The sequence below is a fragment of the Solanum stenotomum genome, chromosome 4 (assembly GCF_019186545.1).
Source record: "Solanum stenotomum isolate F172 chromosome 4, ASM1918654v1, whole genome shotgun sequence".
Lineage (NCBI taxonomy): Eukaryota > Viridiplantae > Streptophyta > Magnoliopsida > Solanales > Solanaceae > Solanum > Solanum stenotomum.
In genome coordinates this window covers 8,852,520-8,864,922 of record NC_064285.1, presented here as the reverse complement: position 1 = coordinate 8,864,922, position 12,403 = coordinate 8,852,520, and the positions used below count along the sequence as shown (strand labels likewise).

The 12,403-nt window shown below is 36.0% G+C and overlaps 1 protein-coding gene across 4 annotated transcripts; it reads left to right on the top strand.

Annotated features, from left to right (window-relative positions):
* Positions 1–1,402: 1,402 nt before the first annotated feature.
* LOC125863194 (GBF-interacting protein 1-like) lies at positions 1,403–11,548 on the top strand. 4 transcript variants are annotated; one of them, XM_049543364.1, is made up of 10 exons: positions 1,403–1,759; positions 3,399–3,442; positions 3,733–3,865; positions 5,509–5,638; positions 6,766–7,352; positions 7,663–7,951; positions 9,003–9,273; positions 9,399–9,482; positions 9,724–10,179; positions 11,084–11,548. In XM_049543364.1, exons 1-10 carry the CDS (start codon positions 1,585–1,587, stop codon positions 11,414–11,416), a joined length of 2,502 nt encoding a protein of 833 aa, XP_049399321.1. In that variant the 5' UTR covers positions 1,403–1,584; the 3' UTR covers positions 11,417–11,548. The 4 variants fall into 4 exon arrangements, with proteins under 4 accessions (XP_049399321.1, XP_049399320.1, XP_049399323.1 ...); XM_049543363.1 differs by having other exon boundaries at positions 6,763–7,352; XM_049543366.1 differs by having other exon boundaries at positions 1,418–1,759; positions 5,515–5,638.
* The last annotated feature ends 855 nt before the right edge of the window (positions 11,549–12,403 follow it).

Here is a 12,403-nt window from a genome sequence, read left to right as displayed (position 1 = left end):
CATGGTTGGCATGACTCCCGAGGTTTTCAGTGTGAGTCAGTGTGATTAGGCGTTTTAACTTTAAGTTTAAGCCTAAGTTTGACTTTAGTCAATATTCTGAGTAAACGCGCTCGGATGAGAATTCCGTCTGCGTGTTTAGCTCCGGAATATCGAGTTTTGTCTAGATTGACCCTTCTTTTGTGTCCCGAGGTTTTCGATATTTTTTCGATCCCTTTTGTGGTTTTTGACTTAAAATGACATTTGGGTGTGGGACCCACTTTTTATCAAGATGACCTCGTATGAAAATTTTGACTGTGCCATTGAGTCCGGAATATCAAATTTGCTATGATTGCATATCTCGTTTGCGTGCATGGGATTCCGAACGAGATCGGAGCATCCCGTCGGAGTTTTAAGTTTTTGGAAAGTTATTGTAGAAAAATCTGCTATAAATGCAGATTTATCAACAACGATTTTCCAAACTTAAAACCCTTATAACTCTCTCATCTCTCATCCGAATTTGGCGATTCGAAGTGCGGGAGCTTTGTATTGTCGGTGACTTCGCTGTAGATTGTTCGGGAGTTGTTGGGTGTGCGTAGTTCGAGGTAATTTCGTGATTAACCTGACTGCTGTACCTCTTTCGAGCCTTTGTTTTTGACATTCTTGTTTTGGTCATATCTCTTTCATTTTAGCTCGGTTTTGGGTGATTCGAAGTCCCACATGTTGGGAATTGTTGTGGCTTACCAAAAATGACTTCAAATTAGTTAGAAAGTGTTTGGCAAGGTCAAAAGTGACTTAAAATAATTGAAAAACAAAAAGTAGGTCTTCCCTTACTTTTTATTTTTTGACTTAAAAATTATTTCAGTTTGACTTTTTATTTTAAATTTAAAAATTATATTTTTTAAGCCAATCCAAACGGGCTCTAACATGTGGTATAAAAATCTAACGTTAAGGAAAAACATGAAGAATAAAACCAATACTATGAAAATGAAAAAGAACACACCCACCTTTCTATTATTCTTATACCAAATTCAATCAACCTAATCATTTTTTCAAGTTAATCTTCAACCTTCACACGTTTCAACTAATTACATAATATATTGAATAACAACATAATAATATCTCACGTAATTTCACAAGTGAAGTTCATAAAAAATAGCGCGTACACAACTTTTACCTCTTATCCTATGAAGGTAAACAAACAAACTATTTTGATCAAACTTTAACTCAAATATACATAACAGATTGAATTACACATTGATACCATCAAAGATTGTAACGAGCAATAATTAACTATTTAAATTCACTTTTAATATTTTTTTTTACCTTGAAAATAATATTTAAGAAAACAAAATTAAGAGGCAATAATTTGGGTATAATAATAACACCAAATAAAACCCCTAATCAAAATGGTAAAGTTAAGACACTCTTTAAAACCCTCATGAGAGCCGTTTTTCTGTACTTCTCATCTCCGCCACACCGAATCCAAAAAAAACCCTAAAATGATTGCATAACACAATCTTCTCAAATTTCAAAGAATTTGATATACTGCTATACTCATTCGCATATATATTTTTCAAAACAGTTGTGAATTTGGTTTGGTTGGAGATGGTATCGAGTTCTAAACCGGAAAGTGGGACTCATGTTCTATCTGCCGGCGTACGGGAAATACTAGAGTCTATCAAGGAAGTTGTTGGAAATCACTCCGATGCTGATATATATGTGGCTCTTAAAGAAACTAACATGGACCCTAATGAAACTGCTCAGAAATTGCTCAATCAAGGTGGTTGCTTCGACCCCTTTTTGTTTTTTTTGTTGGTTTATGCTTAATTTGAGCTGAATGGGTATAGAGGATTTGTACTTGCCTATTGTGACTAGTTTGTGTTTGAAAAGTTGGGGTTTTTTGATTTCTTGTTTATGCTGCATTTTGTTTGATCAAATTAGTACAATTAAGGACCCTTTTGGCCATAGATTTTGGAGGCATTTTTTTTGGACGAGTATCGGTTTTATCTAGTTTTTGGGAGGCTAGTTTTCAAATCCCAAAATCTGCTTCAAACCTATTTTTGGGCTAAAATACAAAAAAGACTAACTTTTTGGTGTTGCATTTCATTTAGTGTTTGCTGCCCGGTAGTAGGAGTTTTGTTAGAGGCCATTCTTGGATTATGAACCCAAATACTTTGTTTAATGGGTAGGGACTAGGGATTTAATGCAAATGCGTAAGGACATTTTCAAATATATGTTTCTTTGTTAGAGCTTGCATGTACTGTCAAATTGGTGCATCGGCCACTGCCTTTTTTGGAAGTCTTGGAGAGCGGGAAATGGAGGCTTTGGTATTATTGTCAGTAGGGTTTGGAGGTTGAGTATTAAGGTAGTTGAGGTTCTGTTGGCTGTTCTATAGGATAGGTTTGGTGGTCGTATTTGGACCTTCTTTCTTACCAATGGTATTAGTACTATTCTTGTAGTTTCTTATTCTTCAATTTTGGTTACCACCTATGTTTTTTGTGCTTCGATTATCGCGTTATTTTGTTGTCATTACCGATCTTTCCATTTCACATTATTTTGTTGTGTTACTGCCCTTATTTCTGTGTTCTCTTTTTTCAAAATGCTGGGAACTGTTTTATATTATCGGGAACAACTTCTCTACCTCTTTGAGGTTAGGGGTAAGGTCTGTGCATACTTTACCCTCTCCAGATGCCACTTGTGGGATTACACTTGGTGTGTTGTTGGTACTATTGTCAGTAGCTTGGAATGGTATTATTTTTTTTGACAAAGATGTTCTGTAGCAGTTAGGTTTGACTATTTACTCATTGGTGTACTTCATCGTTGATGTAAAGTTCCTGCAAGTTAATTTTATATATAATGGGCTACTGTAATTATTCACATGCATCAGAAAGGGGAGATGTGGTGTTAGTTATAAGGATTTAAGTTATATACCATGTCATTGTATGAAATATAGTTTATAACAACAACAACAACATACCAAGTTGAATCCCGCAAAGTGGGGTCTGGGGAGTGTAACATACCTTACCTCTACCTCTTGGAGGTTGAGAGTATATAGTTTACCTTCCTAAATTTTCAAATTATCAATCCACACTTGAATTGTAGTTGGCTCTTTCCTATAAGATGGTAAATATTCTTTCCACCATAAGTACATAAAAGTTAATTGCTTAATCATAGTTCAACTTTTCTTCCTAGAAAAGTAGAAAACTGATGTGCCCATGGATTATTATTACTCCATATTATTATTATTATTCGGTTTTGGTGTTCTGATGGATATCATTGAGACTTCTGCATTTTGGTGCTGGTTTAAGCCTTTGCTGTTTCTCCAATATGGAACAATCTGTATTCACCAGAAAAAATCATCGTCTTTCCCTTAATTCTCTGATGTGAAGTGTGCCTAATGCTTCAGTTTTTTCTTTCAGATCCATTTCATGAGGTGAAGCGAAAAAGAGACAGAAAGAAAGAGGTAAATATTTTCAAACTGTTCGGTGGTTCTAGTTCTTATGTGATGCGCTTTGCTGATTATTATTGTTGATGTCCATTGCTGTCAAGCAAACATTTGATACTTTTTTTTTTGGGTAAAATCAGTCAATTCTAACTCCAAGGAAATTGCATGTTTCTTTCTCTTGTTGAAGTTGATCTCTAAGATTGATAGTGTCCTCTAAACAATGTACAATTATCGATTGCACTTATTTTGTTATTTTACTACAGTTTTTATCTTTATTCTAACTGAAACTATCTTTCGTCTTGCTTCAGAACCATGGGTATAAAAGTTCTACTGCTCCAGAAAATGGAAGTCATTCAGAGCATGGTGCACAGGAAATGAGGGTCAACACACGCATCAATCATAACATCCGAAGAGGGAGCTACAATCGAACTGCTTTACCTGGTAATTTGATCTTATGTCAGATTTAAGTTTCTTATGTTTACCTTAATCTTGATGCCCTTTTATGAATGAATACCTTATTTTATCAAAAAAATGTTTTGTAGTACCGTAAGGTCCTAGATCTCCTGGGGAGGTGCTGGTTGTGGGATAGAATACATTGAGCCTTCTGCAATGCAATAGAATACATAACACTTTAGTTGCTGAAGGATGATCTCGTATAGAGTGTTTTAAAGCACCCATGAACTTCTAGATGTTTGTAAATGTTGTTCTATTGGTGGAGGAAAGAGCATTAGAAGTGCATCAGTTGTATGAAGAAAGCTTCTTTGTGGTGCTCGATTTTGTGCTGAGAACCATGTCTTAAGGTGGTAATCAGATGTACATGTAGTATATATCGGTGCGGAGACAGGGATTAAGGTCTTTGTAATCTCAGTCATAAGTGCTTTTAGTGGCAATATGTAATTGCTGGCTGACTTATTTTCTTAGTTTTTTGCATTCTACGTATGAAAGACTTTAGAAAAAGATTCCTTTAATTGAAAATTTCCTCGTTACCTCTCTTCAAGAAGCTGGAAGTGAATAGATTATATAGTATCTGTTCACATGGTTAGCTGCTTAGAGAAGTCAGCTTTTGTATTGGATGTTGTTGCAATGTTGGCTAGACTATGTCAAATGGGTATTGAGGTCGGTCAAATACTTTCCTTCTCTGATGTTTGTATTTCATATATCTATACATACTATGTTTCTAATGTGTCTGCTCTCTCTTGTTAGCAGTCTACACTACCCCACTGTTAAATTCAACTCTTTTTGATAAGTAAATAAGACTTGTATTGTACTGACTAAAATAACAATTAGGATACATCAGATCATTAGGAAACCCCGCCCCTAGCTGCTCTAATCAGCGAGCTGACACTATGATATTCAACTCTCCTGCATACCCTGTATCTCCTGTGAATTTTGTAGTTTTCTTAGTTTTAACTGAATATCATGTTCTTTTGGACTACCACTCATTGATAGTTTGATATTACCACAGAAAAGAAAACTACCAGTCATTGATGTCAAAAGTCAAAAGTGCAGAAACGTTATGTCAGTAGGAGTCTTTAGGGCAGAGCTTAATTGAAGTGCACACCCTAGTAAAGAAACTGAGAAGCATTTTGTGTTTGTGTATATGTAGGTATAATGCAAAAAGAAAAAAAAACTACACATACAAACAAGAATTGTATGGACAAAGATACAAATGTGTAATGTCCATAAGTTAGTTGAAATAAGTAAAACCATTCTCTTATCTTTTTTCTTGGTAAAATTAATTAGCACTTATGTGAAAAAACATATAAGAAGTAAAAACCATGTCAAAGATGTGCTAATGCTGGACTGTAGTTTTTAATTTCTTAATTAAGATATTCCGACTGCTTGAGACTTTTAATTTTTCGTAATTGAAAACATATTTCTTTTTCGTTTTATCCAACATTATTTTCCTATATATTTCTTAAAAAATTAATGTTTTACTTTTTCAGCTAGATTTTCTTGTGATGCTTAAGCATTACTTAAGTGCATCTTTTGACAATAGCACTAGTGATAACTGTATCTCCTTTTGTTCAGTTAATTTCTGGTGATCGTATAACATACTTATTAGTTGTTTGACTTATCTCTAGATGCAGGATTTACTCGAGAATTCCGTGTTGTGCGAGATAATAGAGTTAACCAAAATGTCAATAGAGTGGTAAAGGCTGTCCAGACTTCTACATCTGCTGAACCAGCGATTTCAAATACTTCTGTACAGAGGTATATTGTGCTCTCTTGTTTATAATACAGTAATATTTTCCATACTTAGAGAGCACTGGCTGATTAAAGTAACGTAAGTATAGTACGTTGACCTTCACATGATAGTTTGATCAAATATTCGCTTTCTAAGTTAGACAATATCCAGTGAGCTGTTAAATTAAAAGGTGGACCTGGAATTGATTGAATGCTGTGAGATGTTTACTTTGGAAGTTGAGGTTTTTTTTCCTACAATATTCATGGCTCATATCTTGATGTTTGAGTTAAATGGTGATCAATTTCTTATGGTTAACAGCTATTTACCCCCCTCTTATCCCTTTGCCTTTTATTTTGGGCACAACTTTGGGGCTACTGGCAATATAAACCTGCCAATTATGTTCATGTATGTGTAACCTGTTTGTCAGTTCTGCATATTTCAATCTTCTTTGCATTTAGAATTAAGGAAAATTGAACACCTCTCCCAATTAATTTTTAGTGGGTCTACCTTGATAATATACCATTTCCATCTTAAATCCGATTAATTCCTATGACTAACATGAACACTAAGAAATATTGAACTTTGGGATTAATATATTTAAAATTATAGTTGAACAGGCAATTAATCAAATTTAAACATAATAGTTAACGGGTAACGTAGTCTAGTTGACATGTGCTTGTTTACTGTTGTTATTGCATGTGTAATGATTCCCTATCTATGTCATGTCTAATACATTTTTTGGTACTCTTTTTCTAAGATATCCAGAGGCCATTGTTGCGTATTGACTGTTATCCTTTTATCCTACTCAAATTGAATGAATGTAGACACCTTTTATCGTATAACCATTGATTTTTGTTGATTTTCGACCTACTTTGGCCATTCACTATTCACTATTCACGGATATATTGTACCTTAAATATCACTGTGCCACACTATCATGAGAATCATACCTCTATTCATGTACCTTAGAATTTTGCTTTTTTACCTATTATCTTTAAAGCCTAAAACTCCTAAAAGTTCTTTGGTTCGGCATTGCCAACATATCTTCTTTGATGTTTTGTGATCATTTTTACTGCATTTGCTGTATGTATGGTATAGGGTGTTGAGTCTGAGCTAGTAATGTATATGTTTTTCTTGTTGGAATTTGCAGCAGTTCAAAAGGGACCTCTGGCAATACTCTATCCACTGGGAGTCGTTCATCTCAGGCTCCAAATAGGAATTCTCAACATACACACTCTAATGATGCTAATTTAAGTAGCACTAATGGTCAAGGTTTGTCTGGAGAAATGCATGCATCTGTTTCAAATGCTGCTTCACAGATAGGAGGGGTGAAGCCAAATGGTTCTCGGCCACATTCTATTACATCATCTAGCAATTCTGTCATTGGAGTTTATTCGTCTTTCTCAGATCCCGTTCATGTACCATCTCTTGACTCCAGACCGGCTGCAAAAGTTGGTGCTATTAAGCGTGAGGTAGGGGTGGTGGGTGCTCGTCGCCAGTCCGCTGAAACTTTTGCCAAGTCCTCATCTTCACAAAGCAGGTCATCTTCAAACTCTCACATGGAGCAGGCCCGACAGGATGTTGGTAACTCTAAAGGATCACTCCGACCTTTGAGCTCAAATTCTAGAAGTGACCAGAGTGGAGTATCTGATTCCCCTAAATCCAACTTGCCAATGAGCAAGTCTCTCTCGGGAAATCAACATATTAACAGACTGCATCAATCTGTGGGTCATCAGAAAGGTAGGTGCTTCATCTTAATATGAATCTTTTTTTTTTCTTGCTGCTATTATTTCAATTGGTTTTGGGGCATCCTAATAAAGAAAAGGTCATTCAGTTCCTACTCATGTGTGAAGAATAGGGTTAAAGTAAGCAGGAGAATAAGAAGAAAAAGGGGGGGGGGGGGGGGNGGGGGGAATGCGCTCAAAGTTACCATCTCCATCTGATTTAGTGCATAAATGGTTTCTGAATGGTGCGCTGTGCCTGCCTTTTTCTGCATGCGCTCATTTTCTAGATCAACCTTACTACATTTTCTTTTTTTGTCCGTATATAGCTGTTCAGTGGAAGCCCAAGTTAACCAAGAAGTCAAGCGTTACAGATCCCGGGGTTATTGGAAAACCTTCTGAAGGTGTCTCTTTAACTAGTAAGTCAGAAGACTTGGAAAAAGAAGGATCTCAGTTGCAAGATAAGATGTCAAGGCTAAACATCTCAGAGAATGTGATCATAGCTGAACATATTCGTGTTTCTGAGACTGACCGGTGTCGCCTGACCTTTGGCAGCTTTGGAGCTGAATTTAAATCTGCGAAAGATTTGGAAGAAGAATCACAGACCGAGTCATCAAGGTTAGTGATGTATAAGTCATACTGTTCTGTCCTGGTAAATTTGTTTATTTCTGTTTACTTTGATACAAAGCAAAAAAAATAAATCGAGAATGGACTATATATGGAGAAAACATGTAGTGTCAAGCCAAACATATTAGCCCAGTGTGATACATGACTCAAAAATGTGTATGACCACGATAGCATCAACTTGATATTTGTATCGATCACCTTGTAATACACATTAATTAGCAGGAACATTTTTTCTAAAAGTATTCTTAGTCACATAAGATCAGCGTATGTGATTCTCATTAAAACTTGTTATGCTTCCACAATATTGTGAAAGTGGGAAGCCCTTAACTATAAAGTTGAAAGACCAATTTGTCCATTGTTAGACATTTTTTCTCTAAAAAAGGAGAGGACGAGAAAGCTACATATTTGGTTCCCCAAATGTCCAAAATACCTTCAACTGTGAATTAGGAGTATAATAAGACTTAATACATAGCCAACTCCTAAGCTGTGTTCCAGTTGAGCACCTCAACTTCTAATAAAGTGTTTCAGCTAAACGGTGCTATTAGACTCTCAAGTTTGATAAGTATGATTTACAGTTTATCCTTTCAGAAAATGTTGAACTGCGCTTCGATAACCTAATAAAATATGACAAAACAGAAGTACAAAAAGACAAAAAAAGAAGAGATTTTTTTTTTTTAAAAAGAAGTACAAAAAGAAGATTAAAAAAATCAGGTTAATGTTAAAGGTAGAACTTGGGCCCGTGTGCAGTATGGGTCTATCGTTACTAGTATCCTTATAGAAGGGAATGGAGAAGGCTGTCATTTTATTTAGCAAGCTATGTAACAGCCTAAATACCCATTGTAATCCGCCAGACAGTATAGGCAGTAATAAGTCATACATGCATATATTCGCCGCCGCAATGATCTTTGATGCCTTCTGTTTTCAAATCCACTACTTTTGTCTTTCAATAGGAAATTGTGAACGGATGTTTTTGTTTCCTCCCTTGTTAAGTTTGAATGTTGGATGTTTACTGATTGTGGAAATGATTCAAATTTTGTGGTAGACTGTCGGTTTTGGTTTCTGAATCTTCCACTGATGATCCTGTTGGGAGCAAGCAATTAGATTTGGCTGATGATCGCATTCAGATTCCAGAGTCTACTTCTCCTGGATCTGATGTAATTATAGATCAGAAGCTGTCAGACAATAGAGAGTCTTCAAGTCCCGAGGATTTGGGTAATTATGCAGATGTTGGGTTGGTTCAAGATAACAGTGCATCATATACTCCCCCAGAGTCTCAACAGCAGCAAAATGCTTCTAATTTATCAAGTTTCTCGGTGAGTTTTGTTCTCTTTGGTTTGGTCATGTAATTCGGTTTGTGCTATTTTTTCTAATGTTCTTTTTTTATTTCTCTGATCCTTCTCCTCTTCTATTTTTGCGCTTTTGCATGGGATGCAAGCAGGCCTATGATCCCCAAACTGGGTATGATATACCATATTTTAGACCTGCAGTAGATGAAGCTCTTCGCGACCAGGGTCCCCAAGAGGTAAAATTGAATTCACTCTCTTTTTAACTGCTTAACAATCATTATGCCTCTCTTCTCTTCAGGTGCCAAATTGCAGTCCTGACTTAGAGATATATCCATCATATTATCTACACTGCTGGACCTTTTTTTTTTGATAAAACACACCTTTGGACTTTTATCTGAGTGCATGTATGAATTCATTTGTACTTTAGGTTGACTTTATTCTGTGATATTACAATATTTTATGTTTTCTGAAATTCAGGCCCTCAGTTCACACGCTGCAAATAGCATGCCTGCATCATCAATTCCAATGGTGCAGCAAGTACAACAGCACCAACCAATTGCACAGATGTATCCCCAAGTTCATGTTTCCCATTATGCTAATCTTATGCCATACCGCCATGTTTTCTCTCCTGTCTATGTTCCTCCAATGGCTATGCCTGGCTATTCTAGTAATGCTGCTTACCCTCATCCGCCAAACGGTAGCAACTACTTGCTGATGCCTGGTGGTGGCTCCCATCTTAGCGCAAATGGACTCAAGTATGGAATCCAGCAGTTCAAGCCTGTTCCCACAGGCAGTGCTTCAGGGTTTGGAAATTTTACTAGTCCAACTGGCTATGCTATAAACACTCCTGGTGTAATTGGCAGTGCAACAGGTCTTGAAGATTCATCTCGGATGAAGTACAAGGATGGTAATCTCTATGTTCCTAATCCACAGGTAAATATCCATTTTTCCTTTCACTTTTATGATTCAACTACAGTTTTTCACATAGTCTGATATTTATGGAATACAACAATATCCATTGCCATACCATCAATTACTTACCCCAAAGAATAAAAGGAGAAAAAATCAATGGTCTCATAGAAGTATCCCTGCTAAGACCAACCTTTGTAATGTCTGCCATTTCTTTAATTTCCTTACAGCCAAGTAATTTTATTGTGATTCCACCGCCTTCGTTTCCCATCCTAAGACCTACCATTGTAATGTCTGCAAATATCTTAATCACACTACTATCTTGTTCTTTGTAATTCTGGTCTTCTTAGTGCTTATTAGAGAAGATGAGCTCACCTTTTATACAGAAATAGCCCTAGGTCTTGAGGGAGGTTGGACCAAAGGGATCGTGCTGAACAGAGGAAACTATAGAGAACAATTTTGTGGTACTTGGCTAGAAAGGGGAGAGAACTCGAGAGACCCACATGGACAATACTATATCAAATTGTGTCTGGGTTGGCCTAAAAATCTTAAGATTTGGTCTAACCAGTCAAAGTTCCTCAGGGTTCAAATTATGGTTTAGTCAAAGTTCCTTGGGGTTTAAATTATGGTTTGACTCAAGTAAAGTAGTTAAGCTTTTAAAGCTTAGGCAGTCTAACTAAGGTTTAAAACAAATGCATATTCATTTGGTTTAAAATATGTGTCTGCCTGTCATTTTTGCTAATGCCAAGGTAGGACAATGTAGGACAGGGACATTTTCCTTTTTTCGAAGTGTGTTAATGTGTAGACTGCTGACCGATGTCTTATTGCTGTTAGAACCACAGAGACGTATTTACCATCTTTCACGAATATTCTGCTATGGAGGCTGCTAATTTGATGTTGATATGGTCCTTTGAATATTGGTTGACAGGCAGAGACATCTGAAATGTGGATGAATCCAAGGGATGTTTCTACTATGCAGTCGGGATCATACTACAGCATGTCTGGGCAAACTCCTCATGCCACATATCTCCCATCTCACAGTGGACATGCTTCTTTCAATGCTGCTGCACAATCATCCCATATGCAGTTTCCGGGCTTGTATCATCCACCTCAGCCCGCTGCAATGGCTAACCCTCATCATATGGGCAGTGCCATGGCTGGAAATGTCGGGGTTGGTATGGCTGCAGCTGCTCCCGGAGCTCAAGTGGGTGCGTATCAGCAACCTCAATTGGGTCATCTGAATTGGACAGGGAACTTCTGAAGAATGAATAAATGTCTGTTAATTTTGGCCCTATTTTATGTGGGATTACATTAGCTATAGAATTTTCATTTTCTTGTGGAATGAGAAGCACATAGTATTTCAAAATTAATGCTTCAATGTCAATATTTTCCCAAGTTTAGTGTCTTCATGGTCAAGTAGCCCTACACTATCCATTTTCCTTGTTGGGTTAAGCACATATTGTGTTAGGTTGACGGTATAACTTTGTCATAGGATAAATTTATACCGTCAACCAAACACAATATAAATTTTATCCCAAGCTTAATCGTGCTCTTTATCCTAATTCCTACGTGACAACTCCTTTTAAATATCCCAACTCATGCATACTCTGACAAATTTAAATTTCAAACACATACATTTATTTGCGTGCTTTGGTATTTTTGGATTTAAATTATGTAATGATATATGGGTACAATCATAAAAAACAAAAACTTGCAATATGCAAATCTCTTTTAGAATATATGTACATGTCTTTAAAACGTATTATTCAAAAACAAGAAAAGTAGCAACACATGAAAATCATAGTAAAAGACTTTGAGCACTTTGAACCTGTTTTAGATCTATTTAAAAGAAGGCCAAACACATATACAACCCCTCAAACTTGCCCTCATTTTTCATTTTGGCACTTCAACTTAGCCTTGTTCCATTTTAATCCTTAAACTCCATTTTTTCTGTACCATTTAAACACTTATACTATTTTTTATGATTTGTTTTTATTTAATTGCAATTTCTTATTTTCAAAAAAATAGACGCTTGCCTGTTAATTTTCGTAAAAAAATTAAACTTTCGCGAACGAAAATAAAAGTTTTCATGATATTATTTTTTGATATTTCTCTGTATTTTTGCATGAAAATAAATTGACAAAAGTTCTTTGATTTTCTTTCTTAAACATTCAATTAAATTAAATAACACTACTTATTTATTTTTTCTTATCATCTAGGCTACCTAAATTTAACGCAAATACTCACT